The 25,825-nt window shown below is 39.5% G+C and overlaps 1 protein-coding gene across 26 annotated transcripts in view; it reads left to right on the forward strand.

Moving 5' to 3' along the window:
• The window catches only part of FoxP (forkhead box transcription factor P), a 475,517-nt gene that overhangs the window by 287,155 nt on the left and 162,537 nt on the right, over nucleotides 1-25,825 (forward strand). Inside the window, exon 1 of one of the 26 annotated variants that reach the window (XM_087354654.1) lies at nucleotides 11,944-12,159. The exons of the other annotated variants lie outside the window; for them this stretch is intronic. Coding sequence (XP_087210780.1) covers nucleotides 12,151-12,159 — 9 coding nt within the window. The 5' untranslated portion in view covers nucleotides 11,944-12,150. Of the gene's footprint in view, nucleotides 1-11,943; nucleotides 12,160-25,825 lie in introns of those variants that run through there. 26 annotated transcript variants of the gene reach the window in all.

The following is a 25,825-nucleotide window of genomic DNA, read 5'->3' on the forward strand; positions in this document are numbered from 1 at the left end:
GATGTGCGTACGCAATCTCGGGTCACCCGGACACAGAGACGCGAGATGTGAGTCCGTTCAGGTCATGGACCAAGTTTTTTTGTCAGAGATTTTTCATATAATGCACAAAAAAAAAACGTACCGAATCGAGGAAGATGAGATTGGGGCTGCATGTAGCACGCATAAGATAATAAAACGGGATTCCTCACAAGTTAACTGCTTATGATGAAACATAAATTCATTGTGCCTGTCGCCATATTTTCTTAAATAATCTGAAGTAGAATTGTCTTCCCGTCTGATTTCTAAGAACCTGAATGTTAATATACACAAAACAATAATCTTGCCTGTTGTTTTGTATGGATGCGAAACATGGTCTCTCACTCAGAGGGAGGAACACAGATTGCAGGTGTTTGAGAATTGGGTGTTGAGGATATTTGGGCCTAGGAGAGAAGACGATGGGGCGTGGAGAAAATTGCATAATGATGAGCTTAAAAATCTGTACTCCTCCCCTAATATTGTCAGGGTGGTTAAGTCAAGAAGAATGAGATGGGCGGGGAATGTAGCGCGCATGGATGGGACAAGAGGTGTGCACAGGGTACTGGTTGGGAAGCCTGAGGGGAAGAGACCTCCGGGGAGACCTAGACGTGGACGGGAGGATAATCTCAGGCGGGATCTATGGGAGATAGGAGTTGAAGGAGACTGGATTTTGTTGGCCCAGGACAGGGTCCGGTGGAGGGCTTTGGTTAATTCGGTGATGAACCTTCCGGTTCGCTAAGCCATCTGGTTGGTTGTGTCCACTATTTGGGAAGCCTGAGGGGAAGAGACCTCTGGGGAGACCTAGACGTAGATGGGAGGATAATCTCAGGCGGGATCTATGGGAGATAGGAGTTGAAGGAGACTGGATTTTGTTGGCCCAGGACAGGGTCCGGTGGAGGGCTTTGGTTAATTCGGTGATGAACCTTCGGGTTCGGTAAGCCATCTGGTTATTTGGGTCCACTATTTGGGAAGCCTGAGGGGAAGAGACCTCTGGGGAGACCTAGACGTAGATGGGAGGATAATCTCAGGCGGGATCTGTGGGAGATAGGAGTTGAAGGAGACTGGATTTTGTTGGTCCGGTGGAGGGCTTTGGTTAATTCGGTGATGAACCTTCGGGTTCAGTAAGCCATCTAGTTTAGTCTGAAGTAGAAAGAAGATTTCCGTCTTCTGGGTTGTAGCGCTGTGTAGTCTGGTCGATGTTTACCAACGTTTCAGAGGTCATACTGCCTCCGTCATCAGAGTATGAAGATTTCCGTCTTCTGGGTTGTTGCGCTGTGTAGTCTGGTCGATGTTAACCAACGTTTCAGAGGACATACTGCCCCCGTCATTAGAGTATGAAGATTTCCGTCTTCTGGGTTGTTGCGCTGTGTAGTCTGGTCGATGTTAACCAACGTTTCAGAGGACATACTGTCTCCGTCATCAGGGTTTTAGAAACGTTGACCATTTGATTTTTGTAATTGTGAAGAGATGTGTTTTCTTTACGGTACGGACTGAATTCTTATTTAGACGAGCTCCAGCTTTAAAGGGATTAATCAGACATTTGATTTGAAACTAGTTTTAAAGTGACTTGAACTGGTGTCTTGTATATACGTTTAACCAGACAAAATCTGAACAACAACTAGCAGGTGATTTGGTTTACAGATTGTATTCATGTTTGTGTGCCAAAGTTTGGTTTAACCGCAAGCTGGTGCCCACGGAAAGTTCCTGTAGCATAACCTGAATTCAATACCCGTTGGAATTTCTGAAGAGTGAGGGATGTGTTATTTAATGTTTCGGAGCAATTAGCACAGAGTAATATTTATATATATTTTTTGTTTTGTTTCAAACGTTCAAAGAAGTCGTGTAGCAGATTTAGGCTTTTGGTGTGTTTGACTTTATGGGTGCTATCGTAGATTAAATGTACCTGTTCTGTTCTACTGACAGGGTTACACGGTGGATAATGAACAAAAGTTAACATCATAGTGGAACTTGGCGAAAAGAATTTCGAATTAATTATTGGAGTGTCACACATTTGGCTTATTCTGCCGGTCAAAGAATTCCGTGTCGTGACGCGAGGTTAGGTGAATCCTATGTACATCACATTTCAATGTTGTAATATATGACATGAAATAATTATAATTATTCGAAACAAGTTGGAAGTAAGATTTGAGGTTTTAAAGATGGCTGTCTTCTGGGTTGTTGCGCTGTGTAGTCTGGTCGATGTTAGCCAACGTTTCGGAGGTCATACTGCCTCCGTCATCAGAGTATGAAGATTTCTGTCTTCTGGGTTGTTGTGCTGTGTAGTCTGGTACATGTTTACCAACGTTTCAGAGGTCATACTGCCTCTGTCATCAGAGTATGAAGATTTCTGTCTTCTGGGTTGTTGCGCTGTGTAGTCTGGTAGATGTTTACCAACGTTTCAGAGGTCATACTGCCTCCGTCATCAGAGTATGAAGATTTCTGTCTTCTGGGTTGTTGCGCTGTGTAGTCTGGTAGATGTTAACCAACGTTTCAGAGGTCATACTGCCTCCGTCATCAGAGTATGAAGATTTCTGTCTTCTGGGTTGTTGCGCTGTGTAGTATGGTCGATGTTAACCAACGTTTCGGAGGTCATACTGCCTCCGTTATCAGAGTATGAAGATTTCTGTCTTCTGGGTTGTTGCGCTGTGTAGTATGGTCGATGTTAACCAACGTTTCAGAGGTCATACTGCCTCCGTCATCAGAGTATGAAGATTTCTGTCTTCTGGGTTGTTGCGCTGTGTAGTCTGGTAGATGTTAACGAACGTTTCAGAGGTCATACTGCCTCCGTCATCAGAGTATGAAGATTTCTGTCTTCTGGGTTGTTGCGCTGTGTAGTCTGGTAGATGTTAACCAACGTTTCAGAGATCATACTGCCTCCGTCATCAGAGTATGAAGATTTCTGTCTTCTGGGTTGTTGCGCTGTGTAGTCTGGTAGATGTTTACCAACGTTTCAGAGGTCGATGCTGCCTCCATCATCAGGGCAATGACTTATCGCATAGATTATGAAGGCAGCAGGGACCACTGAATCGTTGGCAAATTCTACAAAACTTCTGGGCGCTGAACCTGAACTAGAATTACTTTACAGTGTTTGAGATGTTGATGATGGTGAAGGCACTGGTCTCTGTAACTCGAGACCAGTTTCACGTTCATACGGTTCATCGCCCGATAAGCCTGCCTTTGTGGCTGATACAGACGAGTGGCGAACTTGCGAAGACGCTGGAATGCCTCGTTCGTATATTCTGCAGGAAGTAATGCAGTCCGTAAATCGAGGTTGGCAGTTGTAGGGACGCCAATTGGAGATCGAAGCTAACAGGGAAGGAGTTGATTGTACGACAGATTTGACCCCGTTCTGCTGTGGCGTGGATGGCAAAGGTGGGATAAACTAAGGACATAAGGATCGGTGCTGAATGATAGGATTGAGATAGAAGAAAATAGGTTGGGTTATACAGGATCTGTTTTTAGGGAATGGCTGTCAGGGGACGCTACACTGACTTCATCCCCCGAAGAACAGTCGATTTCTCGCGACCTTAGAACAAATTCTCTTTGTGTTTTCCTCCATAAAGTGCGTTAAATCTGTATATTTTCCTGACCACACCGCCAAGCGTCTCCCACAAGCTGTTGTGTCATTTTGTCCGAACCTGGTGATGGTTAATGCAATAATGGATATATTATACATGTTTTATTATTATTTATAGTGTTCTGTGTGACGACAGGTCCATATGAACTGGATCCTTCCATCCTTTTCTCGGACTGGGACCTGTTCATATACGTTCTTGGCAGATGATCCAGAAGTGGTTTGCCATTGCCTTCTTCTGTGTGTGAATGGAGTAATTGTTGGGATGCCACGGAGGAAAATTCCGTGTTGCCTAGACCACGGCCTTGCCCAACACAAGTTATAAATTCGGGCACCGCCGGGAATCGATCCCGAGACCCCAGGATTACAAGGCCAGCGTTCTAACCGCTAGACCACCTCATCTTATTATTATTCAGTGTTCTGTCTGAGGACAGGTCCATATGAACAGAATCCTTCCATCCTTTTCTCGGACTGGGACCTGTTCATATACGTTCTTGGCAGATGATCCAGAAGTGGTTTGCCATTGCCTTCTTCTGTGTGTGAATGGAGTAATTGTTGGGATGCCACGGAGGAAAACTCCGTGTTGCCTAGACCACGGCCTTGCCCAAAACAAGTTAAAAAATTCGGGCACCGCCGGGAATCGAACCCGAGACCCCCAGGATTACAAGGCCAGCGTTCTAACCGTCTAATGCAGAATGTAAATGATCTTTTTTTGCATGTGATCGAAGTTTTATAGTTTATTTCTGTCCAAATTAAAGTTGTTGCTTCTGTCCTAAGTTCAGATTTTCACATATCCTGTTCGTAAACATCTTCAGTCTTACGCAGGATTAAAGACCAAGTTTTACACGCGTACGAAAACATATTTAATATTCGCGTTTTCGTGTATGATACGCGGGGACTTAAGATTCTGTTCGCAATGGAATTAATTTAATTAGCTCATTACTGTTTCGGGAATGTATTTTTGGCTAGGATCTGCAGGGTTCTGACAATGGTTTAATCATACGAGTGTTTCGCCTTTTCTGTTTGGTTACACCTGATCACAGTTTAGTGTTTCGCTGATGCCCCTTATTGGGACCTACTGACACACGATGTGTGCCAAATGACCGGATCGCGTGTTGTCAGACTACAAATTGAGCCATTCGGATCAGAGACGGGTCCCATGGGAGAGTGAAGTCGCTGTAAGCCCCGTTTCGCACTGGTTGATCAAATTCTAGAGCAGAAATTCAAGGAACTCTGAGGAGACGGTGAGAATTTGATAGAGGACTTTTGTCGGGAAACCTAAAGAGATCCCAAGAAAGCTCTGAGCCCATTTTCGAGTAAATTATCGGTGCTTGTTCAACGAATAGAATATTTATTAACTAACTAACTAACTAACTCCCTGGTACCACAACCCACAGGTTCAACACAGACAATACCAAAGCCCGCCACCGGCCACCGGCCACGATCCTGAACCAACTCAATCCATTTGCCATCCTCACAGCCAATCTCCCTAAGATCCATCTTGATGTTATCTTCTTCTTGGTCTAACCAGTGGTCGTTTTCCATAAGGATTTAATATTTATTAATTTATGTAATAAATTAATAAATATTTGAATTGTCGAATTATTAATGAATTGTAAATAATACGGAAGATATTGGTCGCAGTGTAATTTGAGTTACTATAACAGAATATGCTTGGAGGTTCTGAGGAAAACGGTGAAGAACGTGTCAGGATGACTGAACTCCGAGCCGAGATTTGAACCTTGGACCTCTTGAATATGAAGAGGGATTCTTGTTTACGTGACCTACTGTTGGCTTTTCAGGAAGGACTCTTTCTTTATCTGGCTTAGCTCCCATTTTGTTTCTGTCTAATGCATGAAACGATTAATTCTGCTGTCCTTATTAACGAATGTGTGTTATAGCAACTTTTACTTTGCGAATGCGTCGTAATTAGGTTTAATGACATTTCTCATCTCATTCTTACCCGACATGCGTTTCGTTAAACGAACTGTGGAACAGTGATTTTAAAACAAGCAAATAATTTTACATTTGAATAAAATGTTCTTTTTTTCTGCAAAACTCGCCATCAGTGCCTCAATAAGCATTACGTAACCCGTCCAGGTGTATAGATTTTTTTTTTATTCGTTCTGACGCCTATGGGTTGTGATGTTGGTGTTTATTGTTCGTAGAATACACAGGGCCGCGGTAAAAGGACCGTGGGCCGTGTGTTTTTTAAGTCAAGGTGAGTAAACATAAGCGAATGTAAAAGGACTGTTCATGTACGTCCTCGTATTTTATTTTAAAATGATCATACAGGGTGACCAAATGTAATCGTTCAAAAATTACAGTTAATTACATAAATGGTTTTAATGGTTAGAAATGGCCACGGTGGTCTAGCGGTTAGAACGCTGGCCTTGTAATCCTGGGGTCTCGGGTGCCCGAATTTATAACTTGTGTTGGGCAAGGCCGTGGTCTAGGCAACACGGAGTTTTCCTCCGTGGCATCCCAACAATTACTCCATTCACACACAGAAGAAGGCAATGGCAAACCACTTCTGGATCATCTGCCAAGAACGTATATGAACAGGTCTCAGTCCGAGAAAACGATGGAAGGATCCTGTTCATATGGACCTGTCGTCAGACAGAACACTAATAATAATAATAAAATGGTTAGAATTGTCTATGGATTATACAGAAAGTTTCATATATGATTTGTATTATAAAGCACCTGCCATGTTAAGTTTTTTTTTTAAATTAAATTTATCAGATTATCAAGATTTTAATAAATATTCTGTGTCTGTTATTTAAATTTATCTGATATACCGATAAACTTAAAGTTTGTGCATTCGCCATGTTTGTAATTGTTTACTGATAAGCAGTATTTCATGCAAAATTAGGAAAGGAGATTACAGTTTACGTTCATTTAAAAATTTTATAGTAATGACACAGCCGTTCATTTGTTACATTTGTGAAAATAAAATATAAATTAAATTTTTCTCATCCCTGCCATACTATTTATTTACATTTTAAAAAAAAAATTAACAAACCTCGCCAGATTTTTTTCGATAATGTGCATCGAACTTGCGATGACGTCTAATGGTATAACAATCACATTTTGTGGAAATTTATAGGTTATTTTAAAAGTTTAAAGGGAGACACAGACGGTTCATGTGTTTGTATTTGAGTTTCTAGCGAGATCGTGTTGATTCTGTGTTGTTGTTTTTAAACTCCTTGCGTCATCGTGGACCTACCACGGCGCTAACTTTTAATCGCAGGTTTCCAGCGACATAATAAAGAGATACGGGAAAGTAATTATGTCGGAATTTTTAATTCATACATTCCTCTTCATCTGTAACAGGATTACCATATTCTGAGCGCGACAGATACTGAAGTACGTTGAGTAAGTTTTTGAGGGAGGTTTGGATGCGATTTCAGGGTTGGCTGACTTTATGCAAGAGAGTAAGGGGGGAAGAGGCTAGCTGCTACCTTACTTCTGAGATCGGTAAATACGGTCAGGATTTAGTGCGTGCCACCAAGAAATGTTGCAAAAAGTTTTTAAAGCCATCCGTATCTCTTCATGGTGTCTTCCATATTTTTCTTGAAGTTGCGAGTTACCGGGGGAGCCCTTGCAGATCAAGCCAGATTATTTTAATGAACGGTGTACGTTACCATGACAAGGCATTGCTTTTAGAATGTCATCACGGGCAAGAACCTCAATGTAAGACTTGAGGTTCTCACAGCGGTGAGTTTGAAGATATCCGTCTTCTGGGTTATTGCGCTGTGTAGTCTGGTCGATGTTTACCAACGTTTCAGAGGTCATACTGCCTCCATCATCAGAGTATGAAGATATCCGTCTTCTGGGTTATTGCGCTGTGTAGTCTGGTCGATGTTAACCGGAAATCTTCATACTCACCGCTGTGAAAACTTCAAATCTCGTCCTGATGATGGAGGTAGTATGACCTCCGAAACGTTGGTTAACATCGACCAGACTACACAGCGCAACAGCCCAGAAGACAGAAATCTTCTAACCTCAATGTAGTCTTTTCTTCCGATGCGGAGTATTGTGTCCTGCCTCGGCTTCTGTTGAGCAAAGTGTTAACCATCTTCATATGTCACCTGATTCAACATGTAATAACAGGGTGTATTTATGTGGTTCGTATGATCGTTAGTAAAAAAAATAAAGATTATATCCCTAAAAAGAAATGACTAAGTAGAAATGTGGGGTCCTCTGGAGCTCAATTTTTTGTAACTGAAGACGAAAGGAGAATCCAATTTTCGAATCCTCGTAGTTCGATAATTTTAGACGACGGGCATTTTAAACCAGAACAGTTTTACGTACTGTTAACCAACTGATGTTGCCAAAATCTTCGTGTGTTATTTGCTGTAGGAAGAATTTTTTTAATATTATCGAGTTGAGCTACGAGTTTTAAATAATAAGCAGTGCGTTTCCGTAGTTTTTCTGCTCTCCAGCAGAGCGAAACTTTATTTCCTTCGCTAGAATAAAATGTATATCGATACTACATTACTCTGTACTTATTACATTTAAATGTTTAGTTTCGTGTGTATTTGTGAGATTATTTGAGATTTGAATATCCAGGACATGCAGTTCTTATGACGAAGACAATAAATGGATGCAGAATTTTCATGGGAAAACCATATGGAAGACTGAAAATGGGATGGAAAAGTCATACGGATGTTTGGGTGATGGTTTTGAGAAGACTGGAGGCGAATGGAACTGGTTCAGTGTCGTGTCTAGTGGGGGAAAATTTGGTATCAGTGGTTCGTCGGTTCTGCTACGAGACAGTTGTCATAAAATTTGCCGTTCTAGAATGGTTTAGTCGTTGGTTAATGAATGAAGTGTAAAAAAAACTTCTGCTGGGACATCGCCTTTCGTCTGTTTTCTGTATTTGTTAAATTCAGCTTTGCCTAAATTTTGTGGCGTTTATGTAATACTTAGTCACACAAAATGTATAACCCGCTGTTCTATTCGTTAACACTCTTATTTCACATTTAACCTGTGGATTTTAGGTTCGTTATACGAACTCCGTTCAGGCATTTCGGACTTCCGTCGAACCATATCTGACGATCATTCATGGAAATCTTGCGTATGGTGTCGTTAATATAGTAACTAATTGTAATGATGAATTTGGGCTACACGTAGTATTTGATTACGTTAATTAATATTTATTTTAATTTCGTTAAATGAGCTTTTACGTGAAACCAGAAAATTTGGTGCCTTAATGAGACGAACATTTATGCCAGGAACATATCTGGGGAAAGGTTGAAAGAAGCATTCCACAAATGTTATAAGATTTTGTTGTAGGATGTAGAAAGTTTTTTTTTTTTTTTTTGGAGGGGGGGACGATGTTGCATGCAAATTTCGACTCTCACATTCGACATTCACTTGTTTCAAGAGTCGTGGGCGCGGCAAGGGTGATGATCCAGTGGTTTGGTACTGGACAGAGGCCGCGTGACATTTCGCATGCAAAGAGGATCATTCACAGACGCTCTTTGTAAATGTTCTTGCTGTGCGCCGCGTCTCCATATTGCCACCAAAAAATATGACACTCTCTACTCAAAATCTTTACTTTTAAATATTTTTCTTAGTATGTCAATATTTAGCCTAATGAAGCCTTAATAAAGAATTAGGGCTTACAGTAAATTAGAAATTGATTTGCCATTGTAATTTTAAATTGTCATTTGATGTTGGAATAATATATATATATATATATATATATATATATATACACTTGTAAAAAGGTGTTGTTTTTTTGAATGAGGGCTTTGTTATCAACCAAACCTATGATTCTTTGATGGTTATTTCTGACTGATGCTAATTTAAGAAGAAGTCTTGTTTCTTGAAGATTTATGTTGTAATTTTATGGGCTAAAGAATACGGAAAATTGAACCGTTAATAAATTTAGCCAGAGGATATGCATAATCCGTATGATATAGCCCCAAAGGATTTTAGTGTTTCAGCGATAGGGAATTTATTTTTAAAATATAATAACATTTTGTAACCAAATATGTTAAAGTGAAAGTATTTTTCTGGAATTGGTTTCATATGCCTTTCTTCCTCGCAGTTAATTATCTCAGGATTTATGGCCGTCATCACAGATCTCATACAATGGGAGAGTGTTGTTTGTTAGAAACATTAGGAAATAAACTTTCAAAATATCCTGTTTGGAGTGAAAACAAAAACCATTCACCTCTTAGGAAAATAAGATCTCCAAAATAATTCTTGTATTATATTAATGTTTTAAAACAGCCTGAGTTGCGACAGCGAATGTGTACACCAGAAGTATACTGATCGACTTCCGGGATCGATTGTCACGACTGATAATCGTAAGATTTTCTCGACAGTGTCGAGATATTGTTACTATGTGAGTCAATTACAAAGCCAGCATTATCCACCTCGATAGTTGAAGAAATTGTTTCAGATGATTCTATAATAGTTATAGGATATATTATTTCCTTTCGATACATCATTGAACATGGTTGTACGGTTTACTGAGTTATCGCTGAGTGACCTGTGAATCCAATTTCTGACGCGTATTAAATTAAATTTGACGACATGTTATCGTGAGTAAAAGGTGAGTTGCTCGAGAAGTAGGCGGATGTGTTACCGACTTTTTGCTTATCACAAATCCTACCCGGATTCGAAGTGGAATGCTAAGTGTGTCAGCCTATATTCTGCCCTCAGAAGTTTGCAATTTAATAGGCCTGGAAAGGATGTACATTTTTGAATATATTTTTTATTTTTATTTTGGGCAGTCTTTGTACTTCGTACCAACAAGAACCTTTAATTTGTGTGAACATATCATAAAAAAAAAGGAACATTAATGGTAGATTTTGTAAAGGCAGGGGGTGGTGGATTCTCTCACTGGACAATGGCTTGCGAAGTGATAGCTTGGCCACCGATTCTACCGTCCTATACCTCGTCAACAGCTTGGGTCTAATCCAAGATGACGCAAATAGAAGGGGAATCGTGAAAGGGTGGGATTCTGGACCACATAAAGCAGTCGACACGCGGTCCCCTGCACACTCACTCTTTTTTTTTTTTTTAAACCAGAAATGAGGCTGGATTTCAACCTTTGTGGGTGAAAGGAGTGATCCAGTGATCAAGGAGTGAAAAGAACTTACGGGCTCTTATCTGTTGGAAACTGCTTGTAACAAGTGCATAGATTGCCCCCACTCCTGCGAACCTCTGACTTCGTGAAACACCCATCTCTCGGGGCGACGCTGGTAAGATTCGCCCTTTGTGACGCGTTCCTCTTTACAGCGTCTCCCGTGGCACTTCACAGTTGTGAGTCCCTCGGGAGTTGTTTCGCTGGACAACGGTAATTTTATTGGCATCTGTAACTACATGACGACGTATCGAAAGATAACCTTCCTCCTGAGAAAAAAAAATAGATTACCCCAGTTTTCTGAATTTCTTAATTCGTTTAAAACTCACTGGGATAATTATTCTTTCTCACGATATTGGGTTTTGAATAATTTGAAAATGTTTCCAACGTTGAAATCTCTTTCCATAACTTCTAAACAAGAAAAGTATTTCGGTCCTAATGGTCGTCATTTACTATATTCTTATTACATTGAACCTCAAATCGACAATCACAATGATACGTTTTTGACAGCCGGATTAATTTTTATTATAAATGCAAAGCGACGTTTGGTGTGTCCTGACGAACTTCCACCAATGAAAACCAACGATATCAGTACCTGGGTTAATAAACACACAATATCGCTGTGAATATACAAAAGCTCTCGCCAGGTAGCGTCATGGTATAAGCTGCTCGCGGCCAGATCGTCAGTTGTCTTTTAACGGTCGAGGTGCAAAGATGTCTTTTTCACAGATGCAACGAGTGTTCGTTGTCGAACATAACCTCACTCACATCTCGTTCTTAACTTGCCAGAATGAGTTTAGAGATACATTTCTCGATTCTCGATACTGAACAAATCGACATTGTCTCGTCTGGTGAACCGATTTCGTGACGTAGAAAAACTTTACCGGGTGGAAAGAAACATCGAGCGAATTCATCGCTTATCCTGGCGGACATTACCAACACTTAATATAACACTGTTTTTCTTTTGTTTTTTTATTTCAAGGTCATTTAAGGTTTTGACAAATATAACACGCGTCAAGAATTGGAATGCTTGACTTTTTGAGCGTCCTGTCTTTGAATGTGGTTTATATTTCCCTGAGACTTCGCTGTTTCCACTCAAAATAATCCGTTGGTTGAATTATTACGAACGAACGCTGCCTATAACCACGGACGTGATAATATGAAAGCGACTAGTTCTCATAGTGTGCGTCTAGAGGGGTTGAATCCGTGTCTCCATGGGCTGATCCGTGTTTAGTGCTCTAGGAAGCTGAAGGGAGGATGTTTGTATGTGGGTCGTCCTCTGCTGTGCGCTTCTGTTAGCCTGTTGTTGTTTTGTTTACTTTGCTGCTTATAAGGGACAGAGCTGGTAGGGGTTCTGAGGTGGTTGGAAAACGACCTGTGAGTGCAGGAAGCCAGTTTTGGAAAAGCGAAGCAACTACTACACAACATCGTTGAATCTCGTCGTGTCTGGTATGCCATGGTGAAGGTAGGAATTGTTGTGTGCGAGAATTTTACAGATTTTAAGATAGAAAAATTTTGAGTGAAGGTACGTCAATGTGGTAGCTATTTTTGGTTACGTAAGTGATAGACTGTCATTTACATGCATAATGAGTGTGTCAGACATGTTATTGGTAAAGTTCTACCACAGTGGTATTCAACATTTTTATAGTTCGTGTACCCCCAGATATAATTTCTCTTCAACTTTGTACCCCCAAAGTTGTTGGTGTATAATTCAAGTTATAAATCTAAAATAAATTAAATAAACTACATTACTGATTATTCAGTGTTTATGATAAAATATGTTTTTTTTTTTTAAAATTTCACGTACCCCCTAAGATGTCTTCGCGTACCCCAGGTTGAATATCACTGTTCTACCAGACTACACGGTGCTACAACCCAGAAGACCGCCATCTTCGTGCTACTGCAATATGTGTGCTTATTTCAGTTTGAATATCTTATCAAACATTTATAAAGTTTTGTTTATGTAATTGTCTTGTAAGAGGCCTATAGGATGTTTTGTAATAAGTGTACTGTTTGTTGTATATGAGCGTTGTCTTTAAACTATGGTGGGCGGAGATTATGAGCATTAGGTATGACACGTTTTGTTAAGAGTTTGTTAGGAAAAGCATTTACAACAAACATGCTCGATAAGGAATGGCTGAACAGAGGTTAATTACCCTACCATATTTATAATTTCCTTCAGTTTTGAAGTTCGTTGAATTGGGTTGTATCACTCGTAAGCAACGGGTTGTCGAATGGACTTGTCTCTTTGCATTCTGTCGACATGTCGAATCCATGTGGAACTTATCGAATCCAATTTATATTTTAAAACGACCATCATAAATCCTGTTTCTAGTTAGGTTAATGTGTCTTCCTGTAATTTATATTGCGTGGAAATATAGCCTTGATATTTTTTTTTTCTCTAGAGTTTCATATCATCAACAGAATCTGTCCACACGGACGGACATACGTACAAAACGAAGATATTTTGCTGCTAATTATGAGCTGTATAGAAGGAAGTGATCTTGAACGATTTGCATTGGGAAACTGTTGAAAACCTCTGTCTTCTGGTAGGAGCTTACGGACGTTTCAGAGGTGCTTTCTACCGTCATCATCAGGGCGTTAAGGTTAATGAATTTTAGTTAAGAGACGTGATTATTAGGCTCATCGCCCTGATGATGGAGGCAGCAAGGACCTCTGAAACGTTGGTAATCTTTTACCTATTCACACGGTGGTATATCGCAGAATACAGACGTCTTCAAATATTTAGCTACATCATCTTGAATAATTTTATCGAGAGAGAGAATTCATGTTGTTTGCCAACGAACTCAGCATTAAAACAGTGCTGTGGTTGTACGCTAGGTAGCAGCAGTTCTGTGGGACGGGGTGAAACATTTAGCGTTTCGTGTAAACCAATGATAATCTGAACATCTGCTCTCTCTCGCTTCGGTGCGTTTTACTCTTCTGTGATATTTTCGAAGCAAGTTTTGGAGTGGGTGGAGTGATCGTTGCTGACGAATTAAGATGATAGCTGCCTTGATGAGATCTTCGTCTAATTAAGCATAACGCAAAATTAAGGGTGGGGGGGGGGATGGGAGAACGTGTTCAGTAATTATGCTTGTTTCCTTGTGGCGAAAGGGATGATGGTATTCACGTTGTAACTTCACTGTCTTTGGTTGACTGTGCGACTCTGTGAACAGAGACGAGTATTAATTTACATTTAAAAATAAGTGAATTTAATGATAAGCCTGCATTTCTGAATGATCGTGTGTGGTTCTTTTGGGTTTATGAATAGAATTTTTGACTGTTTTTAAGTGTTTTATACGTTGACTGAATGTCTGTGTGTCTTTGTAGGAGCAGGCGGAGATACGGCACAGTTCTAATCGAGGTGTTGGGCTAATCACTGTCAGTTGTAGTTATGACTACAGACTGTAGATTTGCTGTTAGTGCCGAATCCTTACTTGAGAAACGGGGAACGATCCTGTTCGCGATACGATCTTGTGATCTTATTTCCCATCTGCAGCTGTTGCAACTTATAAGGGAAACGCGGTACTTGGCTGTAAGTACGATGTTAAGAGGATGGATTGGCTTTTTAAACGTGTTTCGCGTTATCGTATTGTTTTGTTTCAGACAATGATTTTGTTACCGATTAATAATTTTTTCACGAAAATATTATATTGCTCTCCTTCGTGTTGTATAAAAAGTGGTCTTGATACATTTTCCACGAGAATTATGGAGACTCTGATTTTATATTGGTAAACAATGTATTAGACTAAACAGCTCCAGGACTGTTTTGAGGAGGTGGTAATATTTTTACGGGAAAGAGTAATGTGTAGGATAGAATCTTGGGGGGGGGGAGGGGGGGTGTCCTCCTGTAAGGGGACCACACATGAGAACAGGGAGGTCAGTGGTAGATGGATAGATCTGGCTCAGGTTTGTATCCAGAGACGAGTTTGGGTATTAGCGTTGTTATACCCTGGGGTAGACGACATATTTAGACTTTTTAGAACTATAATCTTGAGGGTAAGGAGAACAAGGCGAATAGTAGCTGAAAGGAGATGTTAATGAATGTGATATGTCAGTCGGATGGTACGAATTGTAAGAATAAATTGGCTTGGTATGAAATGTGATAGGTGGAGACCAGCAGACAAAGTATTTGAAAGTAACTTATTATCTGTATGAGGTTTTTTTTTAAAAGGTGGTTTGTACTGTATGGAAAAATGCAATGAGCAAAATCTATAATTGCTATTGTACTTAATAGGACTTGGTGATTTTGGTTTAATGATATTTAAAATTCTTTCCGTTGTTGGTTGTGAATCTGGAACAGAGTCTGCTATGTTAATGAAGTTAAGTGAAAATTTGAAGGTGGTATGATAACGTAAACCTATATAAGACAGCCACACGGACCCCGCCTTAATATAATAGTTTATCAGAGGCTTTATGTCACTATATTCTGACACGAAACCGTTAATTGAAACACAGCAGTCTTGAATATTCATAGGAGAATACTCGTATATTCACTGTAACCGTTCCATTACGTGTCTGTGGCTCCAATCCCAAATGTACAATTATATGTCATTAAACATATTTTAACACTCAGGCTTGTACAAAGCAGTGCAGTTGTGAGACTGTGGCACTTAACTTAAGTTCCTTTAACGTTACTTTCAGAGAGAGAATACTAGGAATTTCAATACACAATGAACAAGTCAATGATTGCTTTAATAAAAAGGCGAAGGTATTCTGTTACACGCCACTTAGGCGCACAGGGGAGGAGTTATAGCTCCTACTTATTCTCGACCTCGGTACTAGATGGGGATGAGTGGTCAGCGTCACGCTCCGGCCGCGTTTTACCACCGGGAAAGATCCCCGGTAACCCCTGTGGTCCAGCACGTGGTCAGTGAGTCTGAAGCTGATATTGGAAAATTTGAAAAAAAAGATATAAATGACCAGGTATTATTGAATTATGTTCTGTGATCTACAAAATAAATATTTGTATTTGTAATAAATAATAATTGTCAGAGCAGTGTAATGATTCTTAGTGTAAAAAAAGTAAAGTTTGCCCCACTATACGCCAAGTAGGCGTTTGGGGGGAGTGGAGGTATAGCTCCTCTCTTTCTTGACCTCGGCACTAGATGGGGGTGAGTGGTCAGCATCACGCCCCGGCCGGCTTTACCCCCGGGAAAGGACCCCGGTACCCATTGTAGAGGAGGCTGGGTGGGCCCCAGAGCCGGTCTGGACGCAGAGGCTAGAGGAAAAATCCTCTGCCCCCCGTCGGGGATCGAACCCCGGTCGTCCAGCCCGTAGCTAGTCACTATACTGACTGAGCTATCCCGGCTCATAATGATTCTTAGTGTACCTGTTCGTATTAAAAAAAACTGACAAGTAATTATGGAGATTATTACTGTTATCAACTACATACAAAATTGTATCCGACATTATGGTGTCAAGGTTAACTCGTGTGTAGTTGAAATTATTGGGATCTTCAGTGTTGAGTTCGATATAATAGATCAGTTACAGATCACGTGATCTACATTCTTAGAGTCTTTATCAAATCACTGTTAAATGATTTGTTTCTGCGTAATCGTAGTATGGAATACGTCTTATATATATATATATATATATATATTTTTAATTTTATGAATCTTTTTGTAAATAACGTCTTCAAATTCTTCACATTAAAAGGATCTAACTTCTGAGATATTATTAATTTGTGAGCGTCAATGGAATTTTAGTTTGTAGATGAATTTTATTTATGGATCTCGAAGGAATATGGACACTCAGGATTACCAACATTTGAGTGTACCGAAAGAAATACCAACAGATCAGGTTGAGAGTAAGACTCACTGACGGATTTTGCAAAAACAAACATTTTTTTTTCCAATCCAGTTCACGTTTGTCGCCATGTCATTACGAAAAGTTAGTAAACTAGGGGACTCGAAGTTATAATAAACCACATTCAGTTATGGTTGATGTAATTTATGATCTCACACATTTTCACACTTACGCAGAAAGATCACGTCTCCTCCTTTGTGATACTTTCTTGTAAGAAAGGTGATGACGTGGCGATTCTTCTCCGTGGTTGCTTCAGGGGTTAGATTTGGTGATGTGACATAATCCTCGCTGCTATGCTGATCACGGACTGATGTCCAGCTCTGTCTCTCTCTCTCTAGGGTCAGATCGACGAGGATTGATTTGACTATCGTACGCACGACAGCAGCGCCCTTGTTTCTGTAAACAACCGCCTCCAAGTTCTCAATTTGAACATTACGGAAGTGAATTTAAAGGGTTGGGGGGGGGGGGGACCGAGATAGCGAAAGTTAGTGGGGGTGGGGACGGTTGAAAAAGGAGATGAGAATGGTAAACAAGATTGTCGGCACCCTGTCGCAAAGGATGAATGCGTTCATCAACCAAGCAGCCAAATAGACACACACACACCCCCCCGCCCCCAAATCCCCTCGCCGACTTCAACACTTTTGTTTGTCCAGTCCGAACTTTTTTGGGACTTGAAATTCTGGACGATCACTACTCTTATTTCCCTTATGCATGGCGTTCTTTATATCAGCCATTGGAACGTAACGTACTACTGGAAAAACTTCCTTTAACCCGAGGTATGAATGTGACTTGAAATGAGATGTAATTCGGGTAGAAGAGGGAATTCGACTTGAAGAATGCAAAGTTACAGCCACCTCGCTACTTCTTTGGCTTCTCTCTCTCTTTCTCTGTCTCTCTCTTCATCTCTTTTGTCGGCTGCGAGCAGCAAATGAGTAGAATAAGAGAAGCGAATGGTAGAAACACTTTGATCGGGAAACGAGATTCGGTACGGTCCACGTGCATCATCCTTAATGCCAGCGGCGAGAAGAGTTGAAACCGATTGGCTTCAGAAGATGATACCCGGCGGCCATGTTGCCTATTCCTGCGCTGTTAGTGCTGTTAATTTAATTACGTATTTAAATAAATCATTATTGTAACTGGAGCGTTATTTAACGTGGGAAGGGCGGGGGGGATTTGCGGTTTTCGGACTGATTTCCACCAAACCGTACCCTTGATGTAAACTCTCTGAAGTCGAAGCTCGTATAAATAATATTTAATAATTAAGTCCGTACCGCGAAGAAAACACAACTCTTCACCATTACAAAGATCGACTGGTTAAGCTTTTGAAGTCAAAGCTCGTCTAAATATTACGTATTTAAAGAATCCAGTCCGTACCGCGAAGAAAACACAACTCTTCACCATTACAAAGATCGACTGGTTAAGCTTTTGAAGTCAAAGCTCGTCTAAATATTACGTATTTAAAGAATCCAGTCCGTACCGCGAAGAAAACACAACTCTTCACCATTACAAAGATCGACTGGTTAAGCTTTTGAAGTCAAAGCTCGTCTAAATATTACGTATTTAAAGAATCCAGTCCGTACCGCGAAGAAAACACAACTCTTCACCATTACAAAGATCGACTGGTTAAGCTTTTGAAGTCAAAGCTCGTCTAAATATTACGTATTTAAAGAATCCAGTTCGTACCGCGAAGTAAACACAACTCTTCACCATCACAAAGATCGACTGGTTAACCTTTTGAAGTCAAAGCTCGTCTAAATATTACGTATTTAAGAATCCAGTCCGTACCGCGAAGAAAACACAACTCTTCACCATTACAAAGATCGACTGGTTAAGCTTTTGAAGTCAAAGCTCGTCTAAATATTACGTATTTAAGAATCCAGTCCGTACCGCGAAGAAAACACAACTCTTCACCATTACAAAGATCGACTGGTTAAGCTTTTGAAGTCAAAGCTCGTCTAAATATTACGTATTTAAGAATCCAGTCCGTACCGCGAAGAAAACACAACTCTTCACCATTACAAAGATCGACTGGTTAAGCTTTTGAAGTCAAAGCTCGTCTAAATATTACGTATTTAAAGAATCCAGTTCGTACCGCGAAGAAAACACAACTCTTCACCATTACAAAGATTTACAGGTTGACGCTGTTTAAGGAATTAATCGCTGTTTACAGTGAGAATCACGCGAAATACATAAATGTGACGTAGTAATTGTGTTAATCTTTTACCCCATCACATGTAAAATAAAACCATAGTCGGTCTTCTTCAGACATTTCATTTTAAGGGTTTTTGTAGTTCCACATAAAAAAAGAAAAGACAAGTGTAACATTTTTACTGTCTTAATTAAATGTTAATTACTGTTTAAATGTTTTGTGATTCATTCCCCTTATAATTTTGTGATTTTTTGACGGCGTAATGTTTTAAATCTAGAATCTACTCGGCCTGTTTATAACTTCCTGCGATACATGTCTAATTTATTGTCAGAAATTGGCTGGAATATTAAAATAAATTTGACAATAACATTTCAAGAACACGTTAATTATTATGGACATAAGACGTCTCTTTGGCTAGCACGAATTAACATAAGTAAAACCTTTACCAAAATTTAAGTTTCCTCCGTATTATAGAATGAAGTTACACAGGTTTGAAACTTGTGAATTAGTAAAATTCCTTTTGGTAATTTAAGTTAAGCCCTATATTAAGAACAAAAATACACGTTTAGAATGTTTATTCAAATTACATTTTGACACACGTGTTCATTAGCCACGGTGGTCTAGCGGTTAGAACGCTGGCCTTGTAATCCTGGGGTCTCGGGTTCGATTCCCGGCGGTGCCCGAATTTAAAACTTGTGTTGGGCAAGGCCGTGGTCTAGGCAACACGGAGTTTTCCTCCGTGGCATCCCAACAATTACTCCATTCACACACAGAAGAAGGCAATGGCAAACCACTTCTGGATCATCTGCCAAGAACGTATATGAACAGGTCCCAGTTCGAGAAAAGGATGGAAGGATCCTGTTCATATGGACCTGTCGTCAGACAGAACACTAAAATAAATAAAATAACACGTGTTCACCTGCCCTCACTACACGTGTTCCATCGAATTAATGAACAAATAATGACTAAAAAGTGTTTTAAGTTTAAATCCATCGCAGACAAAGTTAATAAGTTGATGTTTGAATTTCTGAAAGTCATTCATTTTTAATAACGAGCGTCCCATAGTCCATTCGCGGTTAGTGACGTAGAATTGCGAATTGATTATCTTGACACGTGATCATGTGCGAGCCAAATTATGGATGGCATTCCAGAAGGCGTGAGGTTTCAGTAAACCCACCTCTACATATTATTCTTGTGAAGGCAGGTGCAGTGGCTCTATGTTAAATATAGCTCCCTCTCATATACAACGAATAGTGTGTGTAAACAACATATTGGCTGCTTCGCCCGTCGCTACTTGGCTCACGTGCACTCGGATGGATCGACGGCTAATCCACCTTGTAGCTCTTACAGATGATTTTGAGTTTTAAAGATCCAAAGAATTTGTAGAACTCGAAAATATATTATGAGCTCTTTGACGACCGAGATAACTGAAGTTGTCAAATGAGGTTAACTGATAGGTTAGAGTTAAAAATGTCGGCTAGTTAATGGTCTATGTTTCAGTGAACTTTTTATAATTTATTTTTTCACACGCGTATGGGTCATTGAGCCCTGCGTACACTTAATTTACGAGCGTCTAAATATCGTCGAATTGTTACTGTAGAGTCCTAAGTAAAGTAACTGGGTTCGGGGTCTCTGGGTAATTTTTAGAACTCATTGACAAAATAACTGAGAGTTTAGAACAGCGAACTTAATATAACTTATGCTTTAACTCATTCATGCACGTCAAACCATTCAGTGACTTAGTCACAGATCTGAAAATGTCACTGATGTTCACAGATCATCGAAGAATAGAATTTTTAGTGTTTAAAATCCGAATATGAAAATTTAAATTACCGAAACGTCCAAATGCGGTTAAATGGTTGATAATTTAAAAAAATCGCATAGATTCTCAGTAATTTATGGAAATGGTAACGAAAGAGCTGCTTTGAAGAGTCCATAGCCAACTTAAATGAGAACTTAAATATATTCAATTCTTTGAAACCGGATGAAACTATCTCTGAAACGTAGGTAAACGTCTATCAGTGTATCTTCGTGCGCGCTGTAGTGACATCCTGGAGTTTTGCCTTATGACATTTTGTTTACGGACTGTTTTAGTCATAAACAGTTTTAAATTTAGATAAGTACTGGCCTGTGTATAATTCCAGAGACCATAAAACCGAAATTGTATGATTTGAGGTTTTGAGGGCGGTGAGTCTGAAGATGGCTGCCTTTTGGGTTGTTGCACCGTGTAGTCTGGTAGACGTTTACCGACGTTTCGGAGGTCCTTGCCATCTTAAACTTTGTTGTACACAAGTGTTAACCAAAGTACCCGATTTTTGGTCTATAAAAATTGTTAAAATGTTAGAATTAGGTTAACCGAAGTCTATGAAACTGGCTAAAAGTTAATTTCTTTTCTAAGTAGGTCCATGTCTCAGACGGCCTTTGAAGTAGGGTTTTGTCTGTGAGGAGGGGGCTCTCACACCAGACTGCGAGACCTTAGGGATGTGGAGAGAAATGGAGCAGGAAGATGAGGGTCTTGTTAGGGTCTGTTTATAGTGACAAGAATTGTTTGTTCACCTGGTGCATAATGCGCTCCAGCTGCACCGAGGTTCGTATTCTCTGTCTGTATTTCCCACTGGAGGAGATGGCAGTTGAAGGAGGGGGATTATTTCGAAAGTGAAGATGATTTGACTTCTTTCTGGGTTCATTTCTTATTATTATTCTGGAGAAACTGAGTAAAATCTCGGCAGTATTAGTCATAAGTACTATGAGAATAACTCAGATTTTGACTGTATAAAGGTTATTTTTTTCGGGAACGAGATTTACGTGATTTTCTTCAGGATGATGGGATAAGTTTTTGATTGTTTTTAAACAGATCATATTCTTTTCCTTCTTGCTCTCTTCATGGGACTTGTCATTCATAAACATCATTTCATGTCTTATTTGAAGTAAATGTAATTGGCGAAGACCTAGCTGGAACAAAATTAGATAACTTCGGAATTTGTGATAATTATGAAAGTAATAGACATGAAGTATTTTCAAAATATATAATATAATTCAGGTCTATACACAAACTTTATTTACAGATGTTAAATTTTAAATTTTAACATCTGTAAATAAAGTTTGTGTATAGACCTGAATTATATTATATATTTTGATTATAAAACACAAACATGACGCATTTAAACCTTAAAAATGAAGTATTTTATTTGTTTTATAAATTTTTTGAAAGGAAACAAACGAAAGTAACCATCACCCAGGTCAAAATACGAAATTAGTTTTCGTATTCCACAGCGATAGTTGAAAAGAAATATTTTCTTTATAATATGATTTCTTGTAGTTATATATATGTTAACCTTAACTGTCTTCTGGGTTGTTGCGCTGTGTAGTCTGGTCGATGTTAACCAACGTTTCAGAGGTCATACTGCCTCCGTCATCAGAGTATGAAGATTTCTGTCTTCTGGGTTGTTGCGCTGTGTAGTCTGGTCGATGTTAACCAACGTTTCAGAGGTCATACTGCCTCCGTCATCAGAGTATGAAGATTTCTGTCTTCTGGGTTGTTGCGCTGTGTAGTCTGGTCGATGTTAACCAACGTTTCAGAGGTCATACTGCCTCCGTCATCAGAGTATGAAGATTTCTGTCTTCTGGGTTGTTGCGCTGTGTAGTCTGGTCGATGTTAACCAATATTTCTGAGGTCATACTGCCTCCGTCATCAGGGCGATTCAGACTACACAGCGCAATAACCCAGAAGACGGATATCTTCAGACTCACCGCTGTGAGAACCTCAAGTCTTACATTTCTTTGTTTCATCTCGTTCCTTACACACGTCCAAAACTCAAGACTATCATCAAAACATGCATATGAGTAATACAAAAGTATAAATGGTCACAAGGCGATAAATACAAGCATCAGAAGTCATGACACGCTCGAATTGAAAGACGTCACGTGTGTAATTGACTGTAACCTACGGTAAAAGGCATGCGTCTGATGATGCTACATTTTGCACACATGGGGCGTTCTATTTCTTACGTGTCAGCATCACTAAACCAAACAACAGCCTCTGCTTGTGCATAATACCCAGACAATGTGCTTCCTTCATATAATATCAAGGGATTAGATCACGCATGTCCGACAACCCACTCTTCCGCGGGCTACCAGTTTTAAAACGGAAACAAATTGTTCAGTCAAGCAGACCGTTCAAAATGTCTGACATGCAGATTATATAAAGTACATTTTGCTCTAGGCATTCCAGTCTTTGGACTATACGTTATTTATTAATTTCTTCAAAACTTTGAACCACAGCGGTAATTTTATGTACCACGTGCTTTAACGGTCAGTAAATTCTGTAATTTGTACTTTGGTTTTTCGTATGATTCTCTAGAGAAACAGGGAGCATTAACCAACTGATCGTTGCCATGGAAATGCGTCGTGTTTTCTTTGAGGTACGGGCCGAATGTTTACGTAATTTATACGAGTGAAAGTGATCGGACGAAGATCGATTTATTTGAGGTATCTTGTTAATGACTCGGTTAGCCTATGTCAGGGTGGTCCAACATTTTTCCTAGCTTGGGCCAGAAAAGTTTTCCTGTTGGACTCACGGACCAAGCAACCTGTATTGTCGTCACTATTTTTGCATTGACGTTATATTTAATAATACTTATTTAGAAATGACAAATTACCATTGCATATGCTGAAATATAAATTTTATTTAAATGTGCGCAAAATACTGTAGAGTTGTATATTATTTTAAAATTTGCTCCTTCAACAGCTTGTATTCTGATACAATAACAATTTGTACGTCTTATGCTTTTAAAGTCAGTGGCTTTAGTGAGAGCGCTGAGCAGAATGTTATTTTATCAGTGACGGAATGTAAATTTCGAGAGAAAAAAAATGGGTTTTTTACTAGCTAGTAACAAATTGACAGATACTTTCGCGGGCCGGATTACAAGTGGTCGCGGGCCGCCAGTTGAACCACGCAGGCCTGTGTCATCAGAACAGTAGAAGTAGCCGACTGGATTATGTTTGTTTCATGGTATGATGACGAGTTAAGATCCGAAGGACACTGGTTTAAGATCGCGCATGTGTACTACTCTGTTTCTCCTCGAGTGGACAAAACCATTGTGTTTGTAACTAAACACAAAGTGGAGAGTGTCTGGTTTCATATAATGCACAGAGTTAAATATTCTTTTAGCTCAAACAAATGCTCCGAGATTCTTGGAAGCGGTTAGCAAACATATTCATGGCCACAAATAAAAAGGACGGCTCTGCGTCGTACTGAATGTCATTTATCGTTTGCTTTCAGGCGGTACTGGGTTCGAATCTCGGCAAATACCTTATCCGAAAACATTTAAATAGACGCTACATTTATTCAGTTGATACAGCGTTGTGAAATGATATACGCAACAGTAAGAAGTGCTTCATTCCCTTAACATTATAGTATCCGCCACGAAATTTATGTTTCAAGGTCATCGATGGACGTTACTGCTGAACGGGTATTTCACTCAGTACAGATCTGCGCAGGCGCAAAGCCGCTCTAATACACGATACAGAAACATCGGCTGACTCTCACTTTTGCATTTTTTTTTTTTTTTAGTATTTTCGTGTATTTTTCGAAAATCCTGTCACTGGTAACACAATCATCACCTACTCTCTCTATAAGTGATCAGTATTGATCCAGTTCTCCTCGGATACGTTAGTACTTCTGAATACCTTCAAGACATATCTACGCTCTTCCTCAGTATGTTCATTTTTACAGTTTACCTTCCATTTTTATTTATATTTTTACCTTATTACATTTTGTCTTCTATACTCGTTCTTTCAAGTTCAGTAATAATTAAAAATATTTTAAATTATTTACGTTACAGGCCAATGTTGAACCACTATCACTTCAAAATATACCCTCACTCCAATGAATTTGTTAGTAAACATCATCAGAAGTTACACAACAACAGTAATTAAGTTTTAGTTTATAAGATTATAATTTTTAACTTTTAACTTTACACCTGAAGATGTTTCAGTGTAACCGAAACATGTAGTAAAAAGTTGTACCAAATATGTAAATGATATTTTAATATCTTATGTATAAATTTTATTTATATACAATTGTGATTAGACGGGAAAAAAACCACGAATAATTAAATCATATTATCAAATATTTTGCACACTGCTCCAATAGTAGGAATTTTTTTTAGTGAGAGTCAATGTTTTTAGGACAGCATTCGACATGACGTCATGGTTTCAAGATCGAGACAGTTATCCGTTTAAACATATAATACCGCGATGCTGGGTTTGCTACTGCGCAAGTTCTGAGCTGTCTTCACTCGGCTATTCGTCATGCAACGTTATACGACCCTGGATGGGATCGTAAGTGTTTTGTTTCGTCATTTATATTTTTTATAGCGTTTTGGAGATAATTACTACATCTCTGGGCCCTTGTGATCCTCAAACTTCCGTTCCTTTGACAGTGCATTTACGTCTTGAAGATCGCTAGGCTGTTCTTACCGCCCTGTTGTCTTTGAAAGATTTGTTGTTGTATATTTCTGCTGAGTAAGAATGGTCTGATACGCATATCACGTGGCCTATCGTCCTGTGTCAGCGGAATTTAGCTGATTCATGTCAATTGCACGCTGCACCTGATGCAATTTCATCTCGTGATTAACACCGGGCGAGCCAGAGGCCTGTCTGTGACTTGTCGTCGGATTAAGTGCTGATCGTTTTAATATTATAATTCGTATTGAATCACATTATAATGTTTTCATTCGAAACTTTTGATACAAGGTTAATTTTTTTTTAATTTTATTTTAATTGTCACAATTTGCAAATGTGAACTTCAGTATTTAGTGTTCCTCCGCGCGACATATTTTGCATTGAATTTCGCGGTCTCGTTGCTAGAAATATAGACGTTCTTCTGTTACTTGTGTATTGAATGAGAAGAACACCAGGCTTCAAAATACGTGGAGGTTTACTGAAGGAAAATACATTTGTGGGCCAAATTGTACTCATATGAATTTTTATCAGCAGAAAACTGGAACGACAAATCTAAGTAGTAGTTACCAGAACTTCAGGCGTGTCTGGAGGAAACTTCCCAAGTTCGATCAAACAGAATTGAAGCTTTTATTCAGTCCCTCCAGAAAACGTGGAGGCAATGCCTTCAAATAAGTAACGCCTGGTGTTTTCTTCGCGGTACGGACTG

The sequence above is a fragment of the Zootermopsis nevadensis genome, unplaced genomic scaffold, assembly GCF_977971745.1.
Source record: "Zootermopsis nevadensis isolate Lab colony 2312 unplaced genomic scaffold, Znev_1.0 Znev_ptg000023l, whole genome shotgun sequence".
In the NCBI taxonomy this organism is placed as follows: Eukaryota; Metazoa; Arthropoda; class Insecta; order Blattodea; family Termopsidae; genus Zootermopsis; species Zootermopsis nevadensis.